This window comes from Rhinopithecus roxellana, chromosome 14 (assembly GCF_007565055.1).
Source record: "Rhinopithecus roxellana isolate Shanxi Qingling chromosome 14, ASM756505v1, whole genome shotgun sequence".
Lineage (NCBI taxonomy): Eukaryota > Metazoa > Chordata > Mammalia > Primates > Cercopithecidae > Rhinopithecus > Rhinopithecus roxellana.
Window position 1 is genome coordinate 22,340,877 of NC_044562.1, and position 27,194 is coordinate 22,368,070.

The 27,194-nt window shown below is 41.2% G+C and overlaps 1 protein-coding gene across 1 annotated transcript in view; it reads left to right on the forward strand.

The window, feature by feature from the left end:
- The window catches only part of COL4A4 (collagen type IV alpha 4 chain), a 133,761-nt gene that overhangs the window by 80,384 nt on the left and 26,183 nt on the right, over positions 1-27,194 (forward strand). Inside the window, exons 26-36 of the mRNA XM_010375626.2 lie at positions 1,381-1,488; positions 1,996-2,214; positions 4,010-4,171; positions 5,496-5,666; positions 6,876-7,019; positions 9,498-9,605; positions 10,739-10,920; positions 11,768-11,831; positions 14,377-14,451; positions 18,497-18,604; positions 19,406-19,513. Of these exons, the coding sequence (XP_010373928.2) occupies positions 1,381-1,488; positions 1,996-2,214; positions 4,010-4,171; positions 5,496-5,666; positions 6,876-7,019; positions 9,498-9,605; positions 10,739-10,920; positions 11,768-11,831; positions 14,377-14,451; positions 18,497-18,604; positions 19,406-19,513 (1,449 nt within the window). The remainder of the gene's footprint in view (positions 1-1,380; positions 1,489-1,995; positions 2,215-4,009; positions 4,172-5,495; positions 5,667-6,875; positions 7,020-9,497; positions 9,606-10,738; positions 10,921-11,767; positions 11,832-14,376; positions 14,452-18,496; positions 18,605-19,405; positions 19,514-27,194) is intronic.

Here is a 27,194-nt window from a genome sequence, read left to right on the forward strand (position 1 = left end):
ATCTCAAAATCTCAGTGTGCTGCAACAACAAACACTTATTTTCTATCTTATGGGTCTGCAGGTTGGTTGGGTTTAGCTGATCTAAGATGGTCTCTGTTGGCTTAGAGTAGAGCTCCAAGTTAGGTTTGGGGTTGCAACATGCATCTCATTGCAAGGCCAGGCTTTTCTCATGTGATTGCAGAAATGCAAGAGGGCCGGCTCAGTTCACGGGCTCCCTCCACACCTCTGATTGGATCATGGTCATTCATTTGCTATTGCCCAAAACAAGTCACATGACAAAGCCCTGGGTAAAAGGGCAGGTGATTACACTCCGCCCACCACAAGGCAATGGCAAGAGTGTGTGGAAATATAATTCCATATCAGCGGAGTTGAGAATTGCAGGTTGACGGATTGAACATTCATTTTTACTTTTACTGGACATGAGTGGATTAAAAAAAAGTTTGATTACTTTCAGCAGCTTTTAACTTCGAGAGAAGTGATTACTCAAATTTTAATTTGACAGTTGTGCCTCCATTGAAGTTTATGATTAATAAGTTATTTTAGCTGAGATAACTCCTTGTAGAAAATCACAGAAGGTTTAAAATAAATTTTCTAGGCCGGGCACAGTGGCTCATGCCTGTAAACCCAGCACTTTGGGAGGCCGAGGTGGGTGGATCACGAGGTCAGGAGATCGAGACCATCCTGGCTAACACGGTGAAATCCTGTCACTACTAAAAATATAAAAAATTAGCCGGGCATGGTGGCGGGTGCCTGTAGTCCCAGCTACTTGGGAGACTGAGGCAGGAGAATTGCGTGAACCCGTGAGACGGAGCTTGCAGTGAGCCAAGATCGTGCCACTGCACTCCAGCCTGGGTGAAAGAGCGAGACTCTGTCTCAAAAAAAAAAAAAAAAAAAAAAGATTCTCTATTACTTTTTGCAAGTGCTTTTTGCCTATACTTTATTTAAGGGCAAATTCAGTAAGATGCAAGGAAATAGATTTTGGTCTTTAATCTGATCCTTTCTTATCAAGATAGACACTAGCCACCACCTCTTTACCCCTACAAGGGCAGATGACGGTTGCATAGTTGTGTTTCAGACCTAGCATAGGAAGATACCAAAAAAAGTCATCTGAATGGTGGTGCAAGTTCCAAAGGCTTTCAGGAAGAATCCTTCACAGGATGGCTTCTGAGAAAGTGCCTTAAGAAAATCACTCCTAGAAAACATTCATTTGGATCATATGACTTACAACATAATTTTGTAAATCAGGATAGGCAACATCCTTACTTCCATAAAGTAGAAATATTCTAAAAGGACTTAATATAGACTTAAAAAAAATATCTCATTTTGTTCACATTATATTTTATTTTATTGAGTCTGTGTTTTGTTGCTGTAATTGTTTAGGTCCAAAGGGATTTCCAGGTCCCCAAGGTGCCCCTGGGCTGAGCGGTTCAGATGGGCATAAAGGCAGACCTGGCACACCAGGAACATCGGAAATACCAGGTCCCCCTGGTCAGTGAAGTTTTTTATGTTTGTTTTTTTTTCTGCTTTGGGAGTATCTATCAGGAACTTTTTAACATTTCTACCGATGGATGATTTTACTGAGGAAATGGTCCAGGGATCCCTAGATAATAGGGAAATGCTGTTTCTTGATAGACTCTTAGCTATATTGTGATAACTTCAGATTATAATTTTATAAGTTGCCAAGCCTCCTTCCACTTTGAAGCGTAAGTTATGGGCTATTATTTGTCTATTATGTTGTTGAAACTACTCAGTCCAGCCAGAATGTTTGCCAGAGAAGGAAAGCAATTACAGAAACACCACTGGCTTGTAGGAAACACAAAGTTGCAGTTTATCTCTCTGCAAAAGGTGGCAAAACAACATTACCTGTTAAACTGCTCTTAATTTTAGTAAATACCCCTGTGTTTTTAAGAAACATATTTTTATCAAAGTAGTCTTATATGTATTTGTTCTATACTCGCACGTGTTATCATTAATTTTGTTGTTGTTGTTCAATAGGTTTCCGTGGTGACATAGGAGATCCGGGTTTTGGAGGTGAAAAGGGGTCTTCCCCTGTTGGGCCCCCAGGCCCCCCCGGGTCACCAGGAGTGAATGGTCAGAAAGGAATCCCGGGAGACCCTGCATTTGGTCACCTGGGACCCCCGGGAAGGAGGGGTCTTTCAGGAGTGCCAGGGATAAAAGGACCCAGAGGTGATCCGGGATATCCAGGGGCTGAAGGTATGAGGGCTTTGCTGTCCTTTCAGTGCATAGAGCGGGCTCAGTTTTGGACCAGGTCACTGAAGAATGTTTAGATTATTTTGCTTTAGCCATGTAGAATATGAACAGTTTACCCAAGTGTTTTCCCTCATATGGGGTGCTGGTTACATTTCAAATAACCTGAATCTCCAGCCTTGTCCTTGCATTTGATTGGTTGCTTTCAAATGCAGGGCAGCTCACTGTTGTTCATTCAACTCAATTTGGTTCTGCAGCTAGTATGTTGGTGCTGCAAAGGCCAAGAGCAGGGACTGTGTAACCTGTCTGGGGCTGTTGCCAGGTGGAAGGTAGGCAGGCCTGATTGTAAGAGGCAGAGTAGCTTAGAGGCTGGAGCTGTAGACTGGCATCTGGGAACACTCTGTGGGGGAGCTGGGCATGAGCTGAGCCTAGAGGACAAGCTGTCTTCAGATAGGAGACAGGGTAGAGGGACTTTCATTCCGTCTGGGGTGGCAGGCAGGGCATCAAGCGCAAAAGAGGAAGATGGCCCGGACGCTGATTCATATCCTTTTCTAAAATCTGTAAGGATCCTTCATGATCCCCAGTGGAGTTTTTCAGGTTTTAATGTACTTAAAAATAACCAAGTAGGGGTGGGGCAGCTCATGAAAATTATTGTCTTCAGGACCCCAGTCTGAGGAATTCTGATTCATTATTTCTGGGGTGGGGCCCCACATCTGAACTTCAGTGGGCCTGTTGGGTGATGGTGATCAAGATGTGGACTACAGACCAGATGTTTACAAACAACATTCTAGTTCTTTTCTAAACGTGGGTGGGCCAGTGTTTGTTAGGCATGCACTAGAGTACATTAGCACAGGACGTGTGGAGGGGAGGAGGAGAATTAGCACCCTCAAGGAGCTTGTATGGAAGTTTGTAAATAAAAATATTCATATTCAAAGAAGCAATTAATTGGAAAGTAACAGGTGAAACATGATGTAAGTCAGTAAAAATAATGACCCAGTAATCCGACTATCTCACTTGTGAAAATGTATCTAAGGGAAGTGTTCAATGGAAGAAAGTTATAGATATGAAAATGCTCTTGTAGTATTATCCACAGCAGAGGAATAATTGGGAAGAGCAAAGACAGACACACACATACGCGCACTCTCTCTCTCAAAGAAATATCATCCAGTCATTAGCAATTAAAATCATATTTGTAAAGACTGCAACAAAATGGAAAACATTTACAGATTAATATGCAATCTGAAGTGCTCCAACAACTGAGTTTGCACTGTGATTACTATTTTTAAATGTAAACATGTGAACCAAAATGCAAAGAAAACATAGGAAAACAAAGTAGATTTTTGGGTTAGGGTGTGGAATTATGGGGGATGTTCTTTCCTGAAGAGTATGACACTGTCTTTCCAGTAAGTAGAAATTTGAGAGTGCAGGTGATGAAATCGCTCATAAAATGCAAATCCATACAGTGCAAACTGGGTTTGTAAATATTGTAGAGATTTGGTGTGAAGCTTGATGCAAAGTTAGAGGTTAATTAAAATTAGGAAGAACCAAATGGTTTCTTATTTGCATTGGCAACTTTGCAGTTCACATAACCTTATCAAGTAACTCACTTAGCAATGCGTTCTCTATTCATAAGGAACTCATTACATCTATGATAAGAAATCCATTTAAAGACTTAACCCATTTGAGCACTGATTCAGGATGAAAATGTGCACCTCCAGTACTGATATGCCTGAACAATTCATCATGGGCCATCTGTATAGTTTTATGTCACCAATGTCATGGATGCATTGTATCATTTCAGGGCCAGCTGGCATTCCTGGATTCCCAGGTCTCAAAGGTCCCAAAGGCAGAGAGGGACATGCTGGGTTTCCAGGTGTCCCAGGTCCACCTGGCCATTCCTGTGAAAGAGGTGCTCCAGGAATACCAGGGCAACCGGGACTCCCTGGGGATCCAGGTAGCCCAGGTAAGTGTCAAGAACTGTGAAGGGTCTGGGGCTTACCCTACTTACAACTAAATAAGCTCCCTGCTTTCTTTTTTATGGATGCCGCCAGAAGCAAGAGTCCTGAGTCAGAGACAAAGGATTTCGTTATTCCTGAGTTTCATGTTGGTTTGCATCATTTCCCTGTGTCACCCAAGTCTCATGGGGCAACATAGTGGGCTAGTAGACCACTCACACAGTGGGTTCCTTTATATGAGAGGGGCCCTGAGCCAAGGAACCACTGCTTTATAGCAGCCTGTGAGAAAGCCTGCTTTTCCTATTGAGGAAAGTGCTATATCATCTATCAAGGGTGCTTGCTGCAAACACAAGCTTGAAAAGTTTCCCAGGGAAAGAGCATCAGGATCTTGCATTCTTGGCATATCCATCAAGATGTAGGAACACAAGAGACCCCTGGAGTGTCTCCTAATACAAGGTGCAGGGAGGCTGTCTTAGTCCATTTGCACTGCTCTACCAAATATCTTAAGCTAGGCAATTTATAAACAACAGAAATTTATTTCTTATGGCTCAGGAGGCTGGGAAGTCCAAGATCAAGCTGCCAGCAGATCTGGTGTGCCTTCCTTGTGTCCTCACAAGTGGACGAGGCAAACAGCTCTTTTGCATCTCTTTAATAAGGTCACCAATCTTATTCATGAGGGCTCTGCCCTAATGACTTAATCACCTCCCCAGGTCTTCACCTCTTAATACTATCACGTTGGTGATTAACTTTCAACATATGAATTTTGGAGAGACACATTCAGAACATAGCACGAGCTATTTTCAATATGATCTTCATTTCACTATTTACTCTGTTGTTTAAATCCCATTGCTTTTATCCAAATGCAGTAATATATACACTTGAAAAATTAAAACAAGATTGTGGCAAAACTTTCCACTACAGCCGTATTTCTAGCACCAACAATGCTAGACATCAGCTCTGACTTCTGACTGAAGTTCACTCGGCTGTAGAGCTTCAGGAAAAACCTGGAAAGTTTTCTTCTATTAGTTTCCCTCCACCAAGAGGAAATACAAATACAATGTTTGTTTTTTCTTTCTGTTTTCCATTAAAAATACTTTTATAATCTTCATTCATCCCTGCTGGGAAACATTTACTCAAGTGATCTGCCCTTCTATTTATATCATCTAGAAAAATGTATTCTTAGATTGATGGAAAGTTGCTACTATTATTTTAGCCAACAAATATTGTTTTACTGTTGTTTAATGCATTGTTTAAGCTACTGTATGTTTTTCCTGCTGTGTGTGAAGCCAGTGTTCAGCCTTCACACACTGTGGTCACTGTGGTTTGTCTTAGGTGCTCCAGGTGGGAAAGGACAGCCAGGAGATGTGGGGCCTCCTGGGCCAGCTGGAATGAAAGGTCTCCCTGGACTCCCAGGACGGCCTGGGGCACATGGTCCCCCGGGCCTCCCAGGAATCCCAGGTCCCTTTGGGGATGATGGGCTACCTGGTCCTCCAGGTCCAAAAGGTAGGTAGTGCTTTTCCATGATGTCCCCCCATCTTAGAAACCTGAAATCCACTGTCAAGTGGATTTCATGACCACATGAAAAGAGTTAACTGTTAGTCTGGCTTTGTCCTTCCCTTAACGATGCCTCCCTTGCTCTTGTCCTCTGTATCGTTATTTCCAGTGGCAGAATGTTTCTGTGCTGGTCAATGGGAAAAGGGGTTTGAAGGTGTTAGGGCCACAGAATTCATGAGGACTGGGTAGCACGGTAAAGTCCTAGGGTCGGGGAAGGTGCATTTTCGTTTTGGATGGGGTCCCCACTCTCATCCCTACCCCCAGTTGGGGGATTAGGACTCAGACACATCAGGGCCCACACTTCAGGTCTGTAGGTAGGAAACTGAGGACAGGGCAGCAGAGCAAGGATTTTTTTCTTTTTTTCTTTTCTTCTTGTTTTGAGACAGAGGCTTGCTCTGTAGCCCAGGCTAGACGGCAGTGGCAGGATCATAGCTCACGGCAGCCTTGAACTCCTGGGCTCAAGTGATCCTCCCACCTCAGCCTCCTGTGAGTCTAGAACTACAGGCATGTGCCACCACACCTGGCTAAATTTTTTTTTTCTTTTTTAGGAGACAGGATCTTGCTGTTTTACCCAGGCTGATCTTGAAATCCTGGCCTCAGGGATCCTCCTGTCTTGGTCTCCATAGTGCTAGGATTACAGGTCTGAGCCACCGTGCCCAACCGAGCCCAGCTATTAAGCGCAGTGAGGTTGACAATTGTTGTTTACTTTGAATACAAACTCAGCGTTAGGCAGGAGTTTGCATCTGTAGATGAACTACAGGAACACAATATATAAGAATCATACTAGTCTTTAAAATGTTTTCCTAGGGCCGGGCACAGTGGCTCACACCTATAATCTCAGCACTTTGGGAGGCTGAGGCGGGTGGATCATTTGAGGCCAGGAGTTTGAGACCACCCTGGCCAACATGGTGAAACTCCGTCTGTACTAAAAATACGAAAATTAGTCAAATGCGGTGGCTCACGCCTGTAATCCCAGCTACTCGGGAAGCCGAGGGAGGAGAATCACTTGAACTTGGGAGGCAGAGGTGGCAATGAGCCGAGATGGTGCCACTGCACTTCAGCCTGGGTGACGGATGAGACTCTGTCCACCTCCCCCCGTTGAAAAAACAAATAAATAATAAAATATTTTCCTAAAACTTTATGCTCTCATTTCACCAGGCCCCCGGGGGCTGCCTGGTTTCCCAGGTTTTCCCGGAGAAAGAGGAAAGCCTGGTGCAGAGGGATGTCCTGGCACAAAGGGAGAACCCGGAGAGAAGGGCACGTCTGGCTTTCCCGGAGACCAGGGAGTGAGAGGGGCCAAAGGTAAATAAAATACAGCCATGCAACATGCGTTTGTTTCTGGTATTTGATCCAAACCTAGAAATGTGATCTCTGAAATATAAAACAGGACCTTTCTGAAGCTTGGATTCCTCTTCCTTTTAGTTGTATGGTGTTTGTTTTAGATTTTTAAACAAAATTCATTTTCTTTACCTTTTAATCTTATTACATATACATGGCAAATGAATTGCTCCATTTATTGAAAAATAATTAACAAGTGGTTCTTTTTTCTTTTTTTTTTGAGATGGAGTCTCGCTCTGTTGCCCAAGCTGGAGAGCCGTGGTGCAATCTCTGCTCACTGCAAGCTCCGCCTCTTGGGTTCACACCATTCTCCTGCCTCAGCCTCCCGAGTAGCTGGTACTACAGGTGCCCGTCACCATGCCCGGCTAATTTTTTGTAGTTTTAGTAGAGACAGAGTTTCACCGTGTTAGCCAGGATGGTCTCGATCTCCTGACTTTGTGGTCCGCCTGCCCCGGCCTCCCAAAGTGTTGGGATTACAGGCGTGAGCCACCGTCCCTGGCCTAACAAGTAGTTCTTAATGCACTGATTTATAGCTTCTAGGTTTCAGAGAACTTTCTCACCTTTTGGGAAGGGGGCCTCTTGTTCTCCAACCTCTGTTTCAGTTAGAACAGAGGCTAGTAAGCTCTTCCTGTAAAAAGCACGATAATAACAATTTCAGGCTTTGCAGGCCTTCTGGTCTCTGTCACAGTGACTCAAGTCTGCTTTTGTAGCATGAAAGCAGACATAGACAACACAGAAACAAACATAAAATAAAATTTTCAATAAGGTGGTATTTATGGATACTAAAGTGTGAATTTCATATAATTTTCACACAATGAAATATCACCTTGCTTTTGAGTTTTAACCCTCAACCATTTCACGGTGTAAAAACCATTCGCATCTCATGTGCTGACAGAAACTGGTAGCAGGAGGGATTTGGCCCATGGGCTGCAGTTTGCCAACCTCTGAACTACCATGAGTCCACTTGCATCTGGGCCACGAGTAGAGTTTCCCCAAGTTTCATTTGAAAAAAATGTTTTCTGGCCAGATGCGGTGGCTCACGCCTGTAATCCCAACACTTTGGGAGGCCAAGGTGGAGGGATCACAAGGTTAGGAGATCCAGACCATCCTGGCTAACATGGTGAAACCCTGTCTCTACTAAAACTACAAAAAATTAGCCAGGCGTGCGGGCGGGTGCCTGTAGTCCCAGCTACTCAGGAGGCTGAGGCAGGAGAATGGTGTGAACCTGGGAGGCGGAGGTTGCAGTGAGCCGAGATTGCGCCACTGCACTCCAGCCTGGGTGACAGAGCGAGACTCCATCTCCAAAAAAAAAAAAAAAAGTTTTCTTTACTATGAAAAATAAGTTTTTGAGACCAATGGTTTAAATATTATGTCCTCATCGCTGGTAAGTGTTTACTCCCACTTCTTAGTTCTGGGGCACTAATGGGTGAAGGTAATATTTCCTTTCCAGTGTTGAGAAAAAATGCTTGACAATTTTCAGACCCAAGGATTTTTGCCCTTAAGGCCTTTTGGGCAAGTAGCCTCATATTGAATTAAAATTACCTTTTCTTCTTAGTTTATTGATTCTACCACAATTTTTTGTTTTACTAGCTTGTACATTATGTAGAATCAAGGAACCAAAGAGTCACTCTTTGCTAGCTTAGATAAGTGATGCTTGCTGTGCTATTATGCTACTATACAATTATCCCACTGAAAATTAAAATTTGGACTAATGCCAGTGATGGGCTAATAAACTAGTTCTTTGAAATTAAAAAAAAAAAAAAAAAAAGGCACTGTGGTTTATAGTGTTTGCTGAGTGCCATGCTGTAATACTCCCGCCATGGCTGATTTAAAGTTAGCAATGGTTTAACAACTGGCTTGCAGGGTTCTTGAATTGTGGTAATTGGCAGTCGTCAAGCTGGTAGGAGCCCACGCCTGCACACTGCTACAGCTGGGCAGTGTTTACAAAATCAGGCAGAAGTACACTATGTCCTTCCTACCTTTCGGAAGTCACTGTGAGGAGTGCCACATTGAGATAAGTGTCTGTTCTTTCAATACAAGGAAAGTAAGAGAGGATGGCTAGGAGGAGACATGGAACTGAAAATATGAGATGGGCAAATTCAAACTTTATAGCACAAAGCGACATTTTTTTGTAGACTGGAACTTTTCAAATCTGTCTTAACCTCAGTGAAGACCCAGACCAGTTTGGCTGAATTTGGCAAACATTGAGCGAGCACTCCCGGTACACCAGACTCTGTGACTGGACAAGTGGGGTCAGGAATGTAAAAGATGACTGACCTTCCTTTAGGAAATCAGCCAACGATGGTGACATTTTGTGATCTACATAAATACAGCTTCGTAGGTTAAGTGGGAATTTGTGATTTGGGAGTGAAATGTGGTAACAGATGAATTATGTGTGCGATGTTCCTGTTCGTTTTGTTCTTGCATAATTATTATCTATAGGAGCCATAGGACCTCCCGGAGATGAAGGAGAAATGGCTATCATTTCCAAAAAGGGAAAACCCGGGGAACCTGGACCTCCTGGAGATGATGGATTCCCAGGAGAAAGAGGTAAACACTTAAGAGTTTTTAACCATATCAAATAAGTTGACATCCTTACAGATCACATGTGTAGGCAACTTTCCCCAATAACAGAGATTAGAAAAGGACTTTTTTTTTGAGATGGAGTTTTGCTGTTGTCGCCCAGGCTGGAGTGCAGTGGCACCATCTCAGCTCATTGCAACCTCTGCCTCCTGGGTTCAAGCGATTTGCCTGCCTCAGCCTCCCGAGTAGCTGGAATTACAGGTGCATGCCACCACACCTGGCTAATTTTTGTATTTTTAGTAGAGACGTGGGTTTTACCATGTTGGCTAGGCTGGTCTCAAACTCCTGACCTCAGGTGATCCACCCGCCTTGGCCTCCCAAAGTGCTGGATTACAGGTGTGAGCCACCGCGAGAAAAGGCCATTTTTTTGGATACAAATAAACACAAATAAACCTTGTGGTACATTTTTTGCTTCTCCATGCTAAAACTTAGCCGAAGTTCCTGTGTATTCCTAGATTTGTATATTCTAAACTAGGATCAACCTGAGCTATACAAAAACTACTGATTTCAGGTTTGGTACTTGATTTTAAAGTGAATAGCACAATGACTGTTCAAGTCATTATGACCAGTGCCTCTCAAACTTCAGTGCACATTAATCACCTGGAGAGCTTGTTAAAATGCAGATTTTGATTCAGCAGCTCTGGAGCAGCCAGAGATCCTGCCTTTCTAACAGACGCCCCAATGCCCGTGCTAACGGTCCGCAGAAACATTGCAGAGCGAGGATTTTTGACAACCCCATTTGTGTGCTCTTCCAACGTCAGACTTAATCTGCATGAGGTGCTCATCTCTTAGCTAGTTGTTAGAGGGCAAATATTTTAACTTTTCTGGGTAAGTGCTTCTTCATTTGTAAAATAAGCAGTCGAAGCAAATAATCCTGTGTGCTCCCTCCCACCTCTGATAGTCCTTAGATGTTCTCAGGCAGCTTCTTTCATCAGTGAAGTCACTGAAACCAGAAATGATCAGGAAGCGGCTTGGGGCGGGAATCAGAATCCTCAATAACCTTTGGCTTTATCTCCTAAAAGTAGGATGAAGTCCCTCAGCCTAACTATTACCTAGCTCAAAATTTCAGCAGAGACCTGTAACACTTCCAACTTCATCAGGTGATAAAGGAACTCCCGGGATGCAAGGGAGAAGAGGAGAGCCGGGAAGATATGGACCACCAGGATTTCACAGAGGGGAACCTGGTGAGAAAGGTCAGCCAGGGCCTCCTGGACACCCAGGCCCTCCAGGCTCAACTGGTCTAAGAGGGTTCATTGGTTTTCCAGGACTTCCAGGTGACCAGGTAAGGGGCTAGTGCTTTGTGGGGGGAGAGATAATAAAACCTTTCCACTCTTAGGATGTCCGTAAGGGGCTATAATTTGCCGGCATATATACCATTGCCCTTTCACTGGCTTTCAGAATGTAAGGTGTAGCCCAAGGAGTAAACAGAGCCTTCTAGAAGGCCACGATGAAATTTCTGACCAGTGCACCTGCCTGGTTCCCCTAAAATAGAGGACCAAGGCACGTAATCGCTATCCCTCAGCCAGGTTTAAACCACCCACGAAGACTTGCCTCATGACCACTGGTTTACTGGAATGAAAGTCGTCCTGAAAAATCACCCAAATCCTCTCTTTAAAGTCTTCCAGTTTCAGATATCGCAGATTTTGCTTTAAATATATTTAGTCTTCACAACCATGAGTGAAATACCCTTTGAGAATCCAGGAGATACAATATGTGTAGTAGCCAACATTATACTTCTGGAAAATGCATAACTCACTATCCATCTTTTGGAATGAAATGGATTTTTAAAGTCTTTCATATGCTATGACTTATAATACTATTTTATTTAGTATCAACTTATTTATTTGTAATTTAAAATTCAAATTAGTAACACAATTACTGTTTCACAACCAAGTGTAGAGAATGGGATGCTACCAGTTGCTACTGAGAACTTTAATTCTGGAGGAGCTATATCAACTTTGAAAAACTAGATACATGTAGTGGGAGACTTGCAATGCATTTCAACTTTCATTACCACTGCAAATTACAAAAACCAAATTAGTTACAGAAAATTACAACTGGATCGTGTCATGCATGTGCCATTTGTATTTGAAATCTGATTAAGGCCTTTTGTTTCATTAAACTGTCAGGGTGAGCCAGGTTCTCCAGGTCCCCCTGGATTTTCAGGAATCGATGGAGCAACAGGACCTAAAGGTATGGTTTGGAGATGCAGAAGCCACCTGTCAAATGCATAGTCCCGAGTGTTTCTATCATTATAAACAAGTGCCTTTTACATGATAAGCAAAGTGTATCAAAGAAACTGCAGCACCCAAGGGGCTCTTCTTAGACAGTCAAACACTCAAGATCCAAATGTTCTACAGTTGTCACTCAGATCCAAGGGTATCAGACAGAAAACAGCGTGCCTGCAGGCTCTTCATGTCTTCCTCCTCCGTGAGAGTCCCAGCAGCAGTCCATGGAGTGACTGCAGCCCCTCAAGTAACAGCTCAGTTGCAAGGATAACAGATCCACATCAGTGGGCAGTGCCCACCTTGGCTTAGAAACCCTATGTCCCACAGGAGTCAGTATCTTTTCTAAGGACTCCATAAGTACAGCTTTTAGAGTCCCAGTTAGGACATAGAGGCTAAAGCCATGACTTTCCAGCAGGTGCTAAGAGTTCACTTGAGAAGTTCCAGGATAGATGTAATTTACAATTGGGGTTTTTTTTTGTTTTGTTTTTTGTTTGTTTGTTTGTTTTTTCACTATAAGTCAAGGTCAGCAAAATATTTTTTCCTAAAGGGCCAGATAATAATGATTTTCAGCTTGTTGGGCTATATGGTCTCAGTTACAACTATTCAACTGTGTTGTTATAGTGTGAAAGCAGCCATAGACTATATGTAAACAAAGGAGTGTGGCTGTTTTCCAATAGAATTTTATCTGCAAAATTGGCTGCAGGCTACATTTGGCCCCACGGGCCTTAGTTTACCTTGTGTCAAAAACAATGTTGCATTGTAACACACCTAACATTCTAGTGAAAGAGAGGCTTCATTAACCCTTTATTCAGACAAACAAGTAAACAAACAAAGAGCAGGATATCTTTGTTGCAATGTTTGCATGAAACCTTTAATAGTTTTACTATCTTGGTATACCATTGGGTTGATATTTTTCTTTAAATCTACTTTGAAATGATTCACCTTTTTAACCTTAGCCTTAGCCTAACTAGCTGTAAATTCACAAGTTAACATGCAATTATCCTTTATTTTGATATAAGTTAAAATAAATTGAAAATATAAAATACTAGTTAATGAACCACCTACAATCCTCTGTCTTACTACTTTGAGAGACACTCTATAAATAATATGCTAAGTGCTGTAAGAAACATGACCCGTGTGAGCTTATTTCTTCAGAAAGAATATAATCTAGATCCCTTCTTGGGAAATGGTTACAAATAGAAAAAATTTTATAATTGATTTTGATATTTTATAACTTCAGGGTTCAGAAGTCACTCCTTTTCCACTTACCTATACATTTATTATAGTCTCTTTACCTTTCTTTCACAGTAAAAACCTACCTCTTCTCACTTCCTTCATACTTGTATTGGGCCATGCTTACAAGGAATTGAAATGCACTCAAGATACCTGGAGTCAAAGATGTCTTATGGATCCCACAGATAGGAGACATAGTTCTGCCAAGGCTAAAGGGACCCTAGCCCTTAAGCAATCCATGGTTTCTCACTTTTTCCCATGGTATATTTTTTTACTTAACTGTCTACCAACTGGCTTCATCTCTCTCTACACAGTATCTTTTCTGGATATTTCTGGATATGTTGGGTTGCACTCTAATATGTTCTACATCAGGACAACTCATGATAATGCTCTTGGTTTCTGGCCCAATAGCCAAGGACTTCAAATTCTCACTTTCTTATTCCATCTTCTCAAGGAAAGACTTGTTTGACCTGGAATGGGCCAGAATTCCACCCCTCAAGCAATTGGCCACGATTATGAGTAGAGTCAGATAGGAGAAAGGCTTCCACAAGGTGCTGGTGGGACCCCTTTAGAAAGGGATGTAAATGGGCAATTACTGTAAGATACACCTAACTTACCTCTCTAATTCTCTTGAAACCCCATCTATTTTCTTGCCTTTCCTCCCACTCCATTTTGAGTCCTCCACTTCAAACTGGCTCCCAACCATAATGTAGGTCCTTGTGTCTGGAAGCATTATGGAGTGTCCAGTAGCTTTGTGGGACTGTGGGAGTCATGGCCTACAGTGACTTTTGAATGTGCCATCTGTTGTCATCAATGCAGTATGCCTTTGTGATTTTCTTTTTCTAGGACACTGAGTTGAGCTGCCTTATAAAAGAGCTTGAAATATGATTGCAGCAGCCAAAACAGTGACAATTGTTGCTTTTTGTTTCAAAAACATAAGGATATAGTCACTCAATGCCAAATAATTTCTTAAATAGAAAGTTAAATTTGAAAATTTTTTCAGGACTTAAAAACTCAAACTTTATCAAGACCTGGAGATTCTTATGATTGTGATGAACTCTAAAACTGTGTGTGTGTATGTGTGTGTGTGGTATGTAAAATGCATCTTGACATTTTATATTTCTATTTGCTCTTGTTTAGAAAAGAAATATTTAAAAATACTCTCCTAAAATATCTGAAGATAAGCTATATAGACAAATACCATAAATGTTATTGTCACCTGTATGAGACCAAATTAAATGTCTAAAATAATGTAACATGCATTTTATCCCTTTCAGGAAACAAAGGTGACCCTGCCAGTCACTTTGGTCCACCTGGTCCAAAGGGTGAGCCAGGTAGCTCTGGATGTCCAGGTATAGCTGCATATTTTTCTTACTAAAACAACAACAACAACAAAAAAATAGTTTAGTTTGAAAAGCAGAACAGTTACTTCTAGCTGGCAATGATCGTATCAATATTTTCTTCCCCCTTTGTGCATTAAGGTACAGATAAAATGGATTATATCTAAACACTTTCATAGCATTCCTGGCCTAGAAGAACACCGGGGTTATACACTAAGGATTCGCAATCATTTTTCCATCATGGCTCATGTGACCGATGATGCTGACACAACAGTAAACTCCCCAGGCATGCCCATATTTTGGCAAACTCAAAAATGAATATTGCAAACAATTAAAATCTGGACCATTTTGCACCCTCTATCATTTAAAATGATGCATTCGCAATAACCACTCACACTGACTACAGCTGCAGGTTGTCATTCCAGCTCTTTCTTTCTGCTGAGAAAAGCACATGCCAGTGTAAGTGAGGTGCACCATTGTTGAGCTATCATTGAATCTGTTTTAATTTACTAAAAATCAAACCAAATCAAGCAAACACAAGCCTCATCACCAACAAGAAATCTAAGTCATTTAAAACAGTATTTTGCTTCTCAACAACAATTAACATGGAATCCTTCAGAATGGATTGTGATGCACCATTGAGTTCTTGTGACAGTTGAGGCCACAACTGGCTACATTAGATGACCCACAGCAGAAGGAAGGGGCCAGTGCTATGCACAGCTCCATGTTTTACAGGGAAAGGGAAACCATTTGAGTTCAAGCCAACGAAATAGGACCCCTAGAGGAGAAAGCAGCCTTAGAACAGAATGCTCTATTGATTTGCACTCATATATGTTACATTTCAGAAAATGTTGTAGACATTAATTGGTCCTCCCTTTCTGGACCCTATAGAAATGCATCAATATTTAAAATATGCATATCCCTTCACTTAGGAATTCTCCTAGCAATTTATCGGGAGTCAATAATCAGACAAGTGTACAAAGATGCATGCCCAGGAATGTGCATTGTTTGGATGGAACAAATGTCCATCCACAGATGCCTGGTTAAATAAGTTATACCCCAGGGCATTCAGCCAATAGTGGTCAGGTTAGAAACCAGGTTTGTGTTTAGCTGGGTCCCTTGTAAATTAAAACACCTCATATTAATAAATGTGTGCATTACCTTAAAATTCCCTCTGGCAAGAGCTGTGTTTCATTTCATATAACAGAAAGAATATTAGATATTTTGTGAGCAGAACTAGATGAGAAGTTTTATTTTCTTTGTTTTTATATTATAAGATTGTTAAAATGGAAGTCTAACAAAAACAAGTTAGTACAGTGACAAAAATGACCTTTCCCACCTTCTTCCCACTCTTTCTTATGGGTCTTTCACCTCTGACATGAACAAATACATTTAGATAGTGTATATTTGTATGTGTGTGTGTGTGTGTGTTTGTGTGTGTGTGTGTGTGTGTGTGTCTGTGTGTTTTAGATGGAGTCTTGCTCTGTCGCCCAGGCTGGAGTGCAGTGGCACGATCTTGGCTCACTGCAACCTCCACCTTCTGGGTTCAAGCAATTCCCCCACCTTAGCCTCCCAAGTAGCTGGGACTACAGGTGTGCTCTACCACAGCTAGTATTTTTGGTAGAGACAGAGTTTCACCCCGTTGGCTAGGCTGGTCTCAAACTACTGGCCTCAAGTGATCTGCCTGCCTCGGCTTCCCAAAGTGCTGGGATTACAGGTGTGATCCACTGTGCCCGGCCTAGGCTATAGTATAATATTTTAACTGAACTGTATAACTGAAGTGTACATTTGATGGTGGAAATAGTTTTGAGGTCAGCATTATGGGAGTTCATGACAAATATCAAAGTGAGAAGCCTCAGAAGGGAAAAATCAGTGGCTCACCATTATTGCTTCACCTGTGATCTTGCATAAGTTGAGTATTTTCTCTGAGCGTAGTTTCCTCGCCTATAAACTGGCCCTATGCATATTGCAGGATTGTCCTGAGCATCAAATGAAACAACCTGAAACTGAAAATGATTATGTAAATGTAAAGTGCGATGATCATCATCGTTGTCATCATTATCATCCGTCAGCAAAACCTGAAGACATCTTCCTATACTTATTGGTATTTTTATGTAAACCCCAAAGAGAAGATTTTATAAGCTCAGAGTAGTCCAAAATGGGGGCCTGTGATGTTACCTAGTATTTTAAGTTAAAAATCGTAAATCTGAGTGATTTTACACTTAGGCTAACTTTTTCAGAAAGTTTGCCTTGGCAGAATTTGCCTGTTCTCATGTGGTTACCACCATTTAAATTGGCCCCTTTCCCATATGCCACGGCCTCAGCTTAGAAATTTTAAATTATATTATATGTTATTCACCAGTGTAGAGTTTACTTAATACACTATTTCCATTGACTGGAGAAAGCTGCATTGAATTTGAATGAGCATCGTGAGAAGGCATAGATTTGCAGCTGGTTTTGGGATTATATGTGATTATCCTGGGTTCAGTCCTACCCACTCTGCACTCTATTCAGAGAGAAAATATAGTACAAATTAACTCAGAAGTTCTGTTCTTAACACAAACCCACAAAATTCAGGAGACAAAGTTTTTTTTGTTTGTTTTTTTGTTTTTTTAATATTTCAGTGTTTTCATTTGTGGATGAGAATACTGCTGCTTTACCTTTACTGTAGGAATGTTTTCAGGATAAATAAGATAATATAGAGTGAGACTAATAAATGGTAAATTTGATCAGGGAACAGTTATAGATGAACGAAAGCTTGTTTCATGTGTGCTGTAATAAATGATGACTATAGCCCCCACCATGGTTTGTAAATACAGAGACATATATTTTATGTGCAGATTCAACCAGTGATTTTCAGCACACACTCTTGATTTATCCCATAAACATGCATTAAACTCATATATTGTAAATAAACCCATGGGGAAATAGTCATCCTCTTTAGTAATCAAAGAAATGTAATTTCGAGTGTCTAAAATATCATTTTATCCTTAGTAAATTAGCAAGAAAAGAAGTCAGCAAACAAAAATGTCCTCAGTAAGAACATGGCATGCTCTTGGAGCTGTGGGGGGGGGTTCCACATAGTGGTATGAGTCAGTGCAGTACTTACTCTAAAGTACTGGCAACCTGTATCAAGAACCAAAGGTTGAATGGTCTGTTGTAGAAAACTAGAGAAGAACTGAATTGTGCCCTGTGGCAAGTCACTGTCACGAGAAAAGGACCATTTTAAATTGTGAAAAATTGAAAAGACCTATCCATTAGATGTTATGGGTGATTCTAGGATGAAACATGGTGTGAACAAACCAACTGTGAAGGACATTAAGGGGAGAATTGGGGGCATTCAAGTATGGGGATGAGTGTTTGATGGTATTAAGAATTGCTATTAATTTTCTTGGCTGTGAAAATGTTATTTTGGCAATGGAGAAAAACGTTCCTATTTTTCAGACTTTTTACCTCCTGAAGTATTTAGGGATGGTTTTACACTATGGTGTGATGTACTTTAAAATACTTCAGCATTTAAAATGCATTTGAAAATACCAAAATATCATGCTATTTATCCAGAAATTCTACTCCTAGGAATTTTTCCTAAGGAAATAATTTAATAGGAGAAAAAAATTGATGAGAGACATATAAAGGGCATTATGGGTAACAGCAGAGTTAGAGATAACTTAAATGACCAATAGTAAAAGAAAATTGAATTAGTTAATGTAATTAAGATCGACTCAAAAAGCTAATGGCCATTCACTTAAAAATCATAATTAGGAAAACCAATATAAACTTGGAAAATTACTTATGCTACAACACTAGTTTTAAAAGTCAGAATATAAAACTGTGGATATCATCTGTACGTGTATGCACATATGGAGAATTGTGTTAAGCTGGTGGGATTATGGGCATTTTGTTATCAATATCTCATTAATGTTATTTTCCTTTCCAATAGCAACTATTTAAAAATAAAGAAGTAAGGATAGGAAAGAATAGGGTGGGCTGAAGTTGGTGATTTTACAGAGTCACTGTCTCAAACAGCAACTCCAATGTTTGATCTTTCCTTCTTTAGGGCATTTTGGAGCATCCGGAGACCGGGGCTTGCCTGGCGTTCAAGGGCCCAGAGGATCACCCGGAAGGCCAGGACCACCTGGCTCCTCTGGACCACCAGGGTGCCCAGGTACCTTGAAAGGAAATCTGGAAACTTCCTGAGCACTCTTGTGTCTCAGAGTGTTTCAGAAACAACCAGTCTTTAATTAGACCTAAATTCAGATGTGGCTCTGCCGATTCCCAGACCTGTGACTTTGGATAGGTCACTTAAGCTCAGCTATGCCTCACCTATAAGCTAGCGGGTTTCACCGAGTGACTTGGAGTAGATTAAGACAGCACCTGTAAAGTGCCTAGCATGGCACCAGACACAAAGGAATGGTTGGACAGATAGCAACTCCTTTCTTTTTAGTTTTTGTTTTTTTAGAGAGAGAGGGCCTCACTCTATTAACAAGGCTGGAGTATGGTGGCATAATCACAGCTCACTATAGCCTCGAACTCCTGGCCTCAGGGAGGCTGTCGCAGTCTCCCAAAGCGCCGGGATTACAGGCATGAGCCACTGTGCCTGGTCCAGATAGCAGCTCCTTTCTAGCCCTTTGCATTTCCCCTGCCATTCAGGATTCTTCCCGCCCCCCCCTCGTCTAGACCTAAGGCAGATGTCACACTTACAGCACAGTATTTTAATGGATACTTTTCCTGCCAATTCAGAAAAAAGAAAGTTTAAAACTATAATTGGCAACTTCATTCATTTGGAAGTGTATTTTCTCCTTCTGAATTTAAACGTATTTTTCTCCGTAGAGTTCAGATATATAGGAAGAAAAAGTAATGAGACAATGTTCTCTGCTAGCCATTTATTAAGAACATAGATGACTTTTGCAGTGAATGTAACTCATTTATTATCTGGGCATCTGCAAAACTTCCCTGTCATCCTCAGGTGATCAGGGGATGCCTGGGCTGAGGGGACAGCCAGGAGAAATGGGAGACCCTGGGCCAAGAGGCCTCCAGGGGGATCCAGGGATACCAGGTCCTCCAGGAATAAAAGGTAAGTCAAAAGGAAGCCCATCTCACCAGAAAAATGCAGCCCAATGAGGGCAAATTAATGGTGTTTTTTTCCTGTACCAGTGAGTGACCATGCTCTTGGTCATCCCACTCTTTTCTCTAGGTGCTGTTAGCATCTTCCTACTCTTCCTTAGCCAGGGCTGTAGTGCCCATCCAGCCAGCTGACCTGCCTTCTACCAGGGAGATGGTAGTGCTACCATGCTACCATTTTCTTTTCTTTTCTTTCTTTTTTTGAGACGGTGTCTTGCTCCGTCGCCCAGGCTGGAGTGCGGTGGCGCGATCTCAGCTCACTCCACCTCCCAGGTTCAAGCGATTCTCCTGCCTCAGCCTTTCAAGTAGCTAGGATTACAGGCGCACACCACCATGCCCGGCTAATTTTTGTAGTTTTTAGTGGAGACAGGGTTTCACCACGTTGGCCAGGCTGGTCTCGACCTCCTGACCTCAAATGATCCACCCGCCTCGGCCTCTCAAAATGCTAGAATGTGAGTGCCCGGCTGCTGCCATCTTATTTCTGAAGGCATTTAGCCAAATGATTTTTATGATGTTTAGGCCCATTATTTATGTATTCTCTTCACCTATGGCTAAGCTCCTGCTATGTCCTAGATTCTGTGCTAAATGCTGGGTGTACAGTTTTGAAGAAAATAGACCTGCTTCCTGCCCTCATGGAGCTGACAGTATGGCAGGAGAGAAAGACATTAATAATACATGTGGAAATGAATATATGTTTACTGATCGTGATAAGTGGAAGAGAAAATAATAAGGTGCTACAGAGATAGAGTAATTAGTGTTCACCATCTTTGTTTGATCAAGGATAATTTTTTCTGGGTTGAATTTCTTGGTCTGTAAAGGCAATAGTGGACTGGTTAGAAAAGTCTGGTTATAATATAATAATATAATACAATACAATATACTATAACATACTTGTCTTTAACAATTCTTTATGCCCTCACATTCATCCATGGTATCAATCCCTCTTCAGTCCATTTCTTCCACTTTAGAAAAAGTACTTTTTTGGCCGAGAGTGGTGGCTTATGCCTGTAATCCCAGCATTTTGGGAGGCTGAGGTGGGCAGATCACTTGAGGTCAGTAGTTTGAGACCAGCCTGGCCAACATGGTGAAACTCCATATCTACTAAAAATAAAATTAGCTGTGTGGTAGTGCATGCCTGTCATCCCATCTATTTGAGAGGCTAAGGCAGGAGAATTGCTTGAATCCGGGAGGTGCAGGTTGTAGTAAGCCAAGATTGTGGCCTAGGCAACAGAGTAAGACTCCATCTCAAAAAAAAAAAAAAAAAAAAAAAAAAAAAAAAGAAAAGAAAAGAAAAAGTACTTTTTCTATGGGTATTTTTGGGCATATCTTTAGCATTACACTTACATTGTATCGCATTTGTTTGGAGGTTTTTCTCATCAAAAAGAGTGTGATTTTTTAAAAAGCAAGGACCTTTCATATATCCTTGGGACCCAGTCACTACCCAGTAAGTATATTGGTTGGTGGTATGAATGGATGGACAAACAGGAGAATGAATATCTGAGCTGGTAGCCATGAGGTTGCAGTCCTTACCTGAACCAATAGCTGATGGTTCCGGCTTACTTGGTAGAGTCTTTTAACCAGGTTTCCTCTATTTCTTCTTCCTTCCCTTCTCCTTCCATCTGCCTTTGCTCATTGACTCATACATATACAAAATCCTGGTAAAATAAAAAGTACCTTCTTTCAGAAGGTACTGAGTTGGAAACCCCTTCTTCTGGGATTAATCCTTTTATTGTTTTGAAAATTCAAATATGATTTTCTGACACTTTGCCCTCTTCACTCATTGGATAGCTTTGAAATAATTGTAATTTTCCAGAAGTTGTAGTGTGGTAGGTATTACTTGGTGTGATTCTGTGGAGACAGGAGCCGTTTATGTTGAAGAGTTGGTATACTCATGTATTTTCATGCATTCACATAACTTGATAGGAAAAGTTCCCTTCACAAGACATCTTTGTACTGTTCTCCATCTTCATTGACACTTTTAGTAATGTGAATTACAGCAATTCATGATAAATTTAGGATTTCAGGCAAAATGATCATTCTGTTATTTTGAAAGTTTCTCTGGTGATTGTGACCATTTCCTGTCTCTGACCATCTCTACAGCCTTCATGGCATATTCTTTGACACTCTTTTGTGTCTGGAAGACAGTTGGTAAAGAACCAAAAGAAAACATTTGTTATCATTAACCACTCCCACTGCATTTCCACTTCTTCTTACCCTCCCAGTTTAGTAACACAGCAAGGATTTTTAAGTGTCTTGGTGGCTTAACAACATGCACCCAATTTGGTCAAAATGACAGGGCTCATGTCACTGTTGTTGATCCTTCTTTCCCTTGAATTTGTTTGCATTTATCACACAACTTCAGTATGGCATGCTATTACAAAACTAATAGCTGGTCGGCATGGTGGCTAATGCCCGTAATCACAGCACTGTGGGAGGCTGAGGTGGGTGGATCAGCTGAGGTCAGGAGTTCGAGACCAGCCTGGCCAGCATATAGTGAAACCCCGTCTCTACTAAAAAAATACAAAAATTAGGTGGGCGTGGTGACGGTGCCTGTAGTCCCAGCTACTCGGGAAGCTGAGGCAGGAGAATCGCTAGAACCCAGGAGGCGGAGGTAGCAGTGAACTGAGATTGCATCACTGAACTCCAGCCTGGGTGACAGAGCAAGACTCCGTTTCAAAAAAACAAAACAAATAGCTAGTAAATTTGATCCATAACAAAATCACCCCAAAATTAATCTCCAATCACATTATAATTCTGTGCTATGAAATAGTGTGTTAAAAAGAGAAGGTGAGGAAATGAACATATTACTTCACTTGTTTATACCACCTACAGACAGATGTTGCAGTGGTGCTCCATCCCCATACAGTGACGCTGTTTCACTTCAGACAGCTCAGAGAACAACCGGTCTTTAAAAACCATAACACAAAACAAAACAGTGAAATGTATTCCTAAAAGTTAAAACATCTACAGTATAAATTTATTGTTGCAGCTTGTCATGTTGATATAAAAATGAACCGCACTCCAGCAGAAACACTTTGAACTGAGAAACTAAATATTTGAAGTATGTTCTAACTAAGTCAAGGGGACTGATTATCTTGTTTGAACAAACCAGCTGCTGAACTCAAAGTTGTTTGCTCTGCTAGAACAGGCCATATGGATTTTGCATCCTGCTTGTGTTCAATCAGATTTAAACTTTAACTTAAACATATGCTAAAAATGGCTTGATTCCAGCCACCATTGACTTTCTTCACAAAATTACAAAAAACTACTTTAAATTTCATATGGAACCAAAAAAGAGCCTATAGCCAAGACAATCCCAAACAAAAAGAACAAAGCTGGAGGCATCAGGCTACCTGATTTGAAACTATACTACAAGGCTACAGTAATCTAAACAGCATGGTACCGGTACCAAAACAGATATATCGACCAATGGAACAAAACAGAGGCCTCAGAAATAACTCTACACATCTACAACCATCTGATCTTCCACAAACCTGACAAAAACAAGCAATGGGGAAAGGATTCCCTATTTAATAAATGGTGTTGAGAAAACTGGCTAGCCATATGCAGAAAACTGAAACTGGACCCCTTCCTTACAGCTTATACAAAAATTAACTCAAGATGGATTAAAGACTTAAACATAAGTCCTAAAACTATAAAAACCCTAGAAGAAAACCTAGACAGTACCATTCAGAATGTAGGCATGGGCAAAGACTTCACGACTAAACCACCAAAAGCAGTGACAACAGAAGTCAAAATAGACAGAGGGGATCTAATTAAACTAAAGAGCTTCTGCACAGCAAAAGAAACTATCATCAGAGTGAACAGGCAACCTACAGAATGGGAGAAAATTTTTGCAATCTATCCATTTGTCAATCTACAAAGAATTCGAACAAACTTACAAGAAAGAACCCCCATCAAAAAGTGGGGATATAAACACTTCTCAAAAAAAAAAAAAAAAAAAAAAAAAAAAAAAAAAAAAAAAAAAAAAAAACACGACATTTATGCGGCCAAGAAACGTATGAAAGAAAAAGCTCATCATCAGTGGTCATTAGAGAAATGCAAATCAAAACCACAATGAGGTACCATCTCATGTCAGTTAGAATGGCAATCATTAAAAAGTCAGGAAACAACAGATGCTGGAGAGGATGTGGAAAATGGGAATGCTTTTACACTGTTGGTGGGAGTGTAAATTAGTTCAACCATTGTGGAAGACAGTGTGGTGATTCCTCAAGGATCTAGAACCAGAAATACCATTTGACCCAGCAACCCCATTACTGGGTATATACCCAAAGGATTATAAATCATTCTGCTATAAAGACCTATGAAATGTATGTTTATTGCAGCACTATTCACAGTAGCAAAGGCTTGGAACCAACCCAAATGCCCATCAATGATAGACTGAATAAAGAAAATGTGGCACATATGCACCATGGAATACTATTCAACCATAAAAAAAAAATGAGTTCATGTCCTTTTCAGGGACATGGATGAAGCTGGAAACCATCATTCTCAGCAAATTAACACAGGAACAGAAAACCAAACACCACATGTTCTCACTCATAAGTGGGACCTAAACAGTGAGAACACATGGGCACAGGGAGAGGAACATCACACACCGGGGCCTGTCAGTGGGTGAGAGGCTAGGGCAGGGACAGCATTAGGAGAAATACCTAATGTAGATGATGGGTTGATGGGTGCAGCAAACCACCATGGCACATGTATACCTATGTAAAAAACCTGCATATTCTGCGCATGTATCCCAGAACTTAAAGTGTAATAATAATAATAAAATGGCTTGATTCCTAGACTTAAAATTTTAAGTACATATGCCCTTTAAAAGGAAGACACCCAATTCCTAGTTGGGAAGTAATATAAGATTGAAATAATGAAAACCTAAAGAATATTATCTGTAGCATAGCAAGAACTGGAAAGAATGTGGATTTCATATCTTGGCTGGTAGCAAGTAAAACGTTTCATAAGAAAGAAGAATCTGGGAATGGCTTTCCTCAGAAAAGAAATGCCATGTCCCTTAGAGCTATGAACATCATGGAAATATTCACCCCCCCACCCCGCTTTTTTTACTAGATTACTTCCCTCCTGCCCTTCCCCCTCAGCACTTACCACACAGGATGTAATTGCCCATTTGTTCCATTACATCAGGGACAGACTTGTCCCGCATTGTCTTGACAGCACCTGCCAGGAGGTACATTTGGGGCAGACTCTCTGTGCATTAGGGAAACACATCTTACACCCTTAGTAGGCACTCACATATTTGCTGATATAAAAAATATTTAAATCTTATTTCAGAATCTTTGTTGATAAGAATCTTCCAGGTTTTTCAACCATTACTTACAATCACAAAGATCTCTATTCCCATCAGCTTTAAAGTTAGGGTGAGCAGCTGTCCTGTTTTGCCTGGGCCTGAGTGGGTATTTCAGGATGTAGAAATTTCAGTGCTAAAACCAGGAAAAAGTCCCAGGCAAACAGGGACACATTGGTCACCCTCTCTATTAAAAGTATGAACCCATATAAAGGCTCTTGGGTGTGTAGAGTAATGTTTTCAGGCTTTATACAGCCTGTATTTCAGGCAAAATAGAGCCTGAGAGTGGGAATCCAGTCGTAAAGAGTTCACTGGCTAACAAAGAGGGGAGCCACAATTCCAGCTGGATTGGAGGTTAGATTCACTGACTGGAGAAAGAGCACCCGGCCTGAAAGTACAGTGTGCTGCAGCCTTAAAGACTGAAATAATGAAATGATGGTTGTTTAGCAGGAGGACGACCAGAGAGGTGAATAAAAATTCCTCATTACCCAGAAATGTGCTTTGTTAGCCTAATTGCCTCTCATCTGCACTGTATATATTTTATGCATGAACAACTTTCTGATTTAGAGATGGGATTGATAAAAAGCTTTCAGTAAGAAGGAAAAATTACCCTTACAACCCTACTCAGATGTAGCTGCATTCAATTTAGAACGATAACAATGGGTCAGATAAGGGTCGGCCAGTTCAACAATGGCGAGAGGCTGGGGCTGTGACAATCTAGGATCTGGATGTATTGATGTGACAATGGGGAGCTGGCAGGAGCAGAGACATTCCACCCCAGCCAAGTCCCCAAGCCATCAATCTTGGTGACTAAAGCTGGAGATCAAAACATGTGGAAATAGCGAAGTGGTCCCCCCAAAAATTTATTATCATTTCAGATAGACTGCAATAAATATCCAGATTTGGCAGATAAAGAAGGTCTGTGTGTTCTTTTGGTGCAAACTTGAAACGTTGGCTTATAAAATAGGAAAGAGGATTGGAGAATAAACTAAGCCAGAACTGTAAAATGTGGTTAGGAATAAGAGATTTAGGGAAAATAAAGATGCACTCCCATTTTTTTCAAGAGAATGTAGCTCATTTAAACCAATCTAAAGCTTAGATCTTAAAAGAATAACAACTATCTGTTTCAAGTACTGAGGATAAATAGAACGGAAGCAATTAACTGTACCACCTTCTAATAAGAATCTATAGAGGACTTGCTTAAAATGAATAGATAATAATTAGCACTTGAATTATTTATATGCAAACTAATAACTCTAACTTCTGTAAATTATATTTGTCCTATAAATCTATTAAAGAAAGATATGGTATACAAATAAAAATTCTACCCTACTCCTTTTTGTAGCTTTCTCCCTCATCCACCTTGTTCCATATTTTCTCATTCACTCACTCAACAAACATTTATTGAACACATCCATAGGACCTAGTCTTGAACTCTGATTTACCCTTGAGCAGGGGATATAGTCACCCAAAGACATGATTGTTGCACAGTGTGGGGTGGACATCAACAATCAAGGGGGTCCTATATCATGGGGGTAGGTGGGGGGCACCTTCTGTGTTCAACCTTATAAGCTGATGGTATTTTTATCCCCAATTTGAGAGATGTGACCCTAAACTAAGTAAACAGGCTGGCTGTGCACCAAGAGGCTCTTGTCTTGGATAAGAAAGAACAGCTACTGGGTGGAAGATCTACTGATGAGATAGGAAGTTTTCCAGGCTTGGCCAGAGGCTGGGGAGAAGCTGCAGCGCTCATAGCCATCAGTGGGACAGGACTTGTGAGAAGGCACCCAGCAGATGGCTCAGTGCCCAGGAGATGCTCGATAAATTTTCCTTACCTGCTTTCTTCCCTCCCTCTCCTCCTCCAACTTTACTAAGGGCCATCAGGAAGTGTCATTTGAAAAGGCTCTCGTTCAGACAATTTCAACACAACTCAACATACCTTGATGAAAAACCTTAAGAAAAATTTTCCGCTGGAAGTGTTTAGTGACAACTTCAGTCAAGCCAGGCTGGTGGACGGCTCTTTGGAGAACTAAACAGAAGGTTCTGAGAGAAGGAACAGGCATCAGCGGGGTAATGTCTATTTACAGAGACGGAGTTTTCAGTGATCATCGCAATATAAACTTAGGTTCTGCAGAAAGGCATCAGAATGGTTGTGAAAGAAGTGACTGCAAGAAAGTAGCTGGAGCCACACTCGCCATGCAGGCCTGAGCATCGCAGGGCCAGCATTTGCCATCATGCCACAGGTGCCACGCATCCTCTCATCTGACTGCATCTCCATGAGTAGATCCTGAAGAAACTAGAGCCTGCAGCC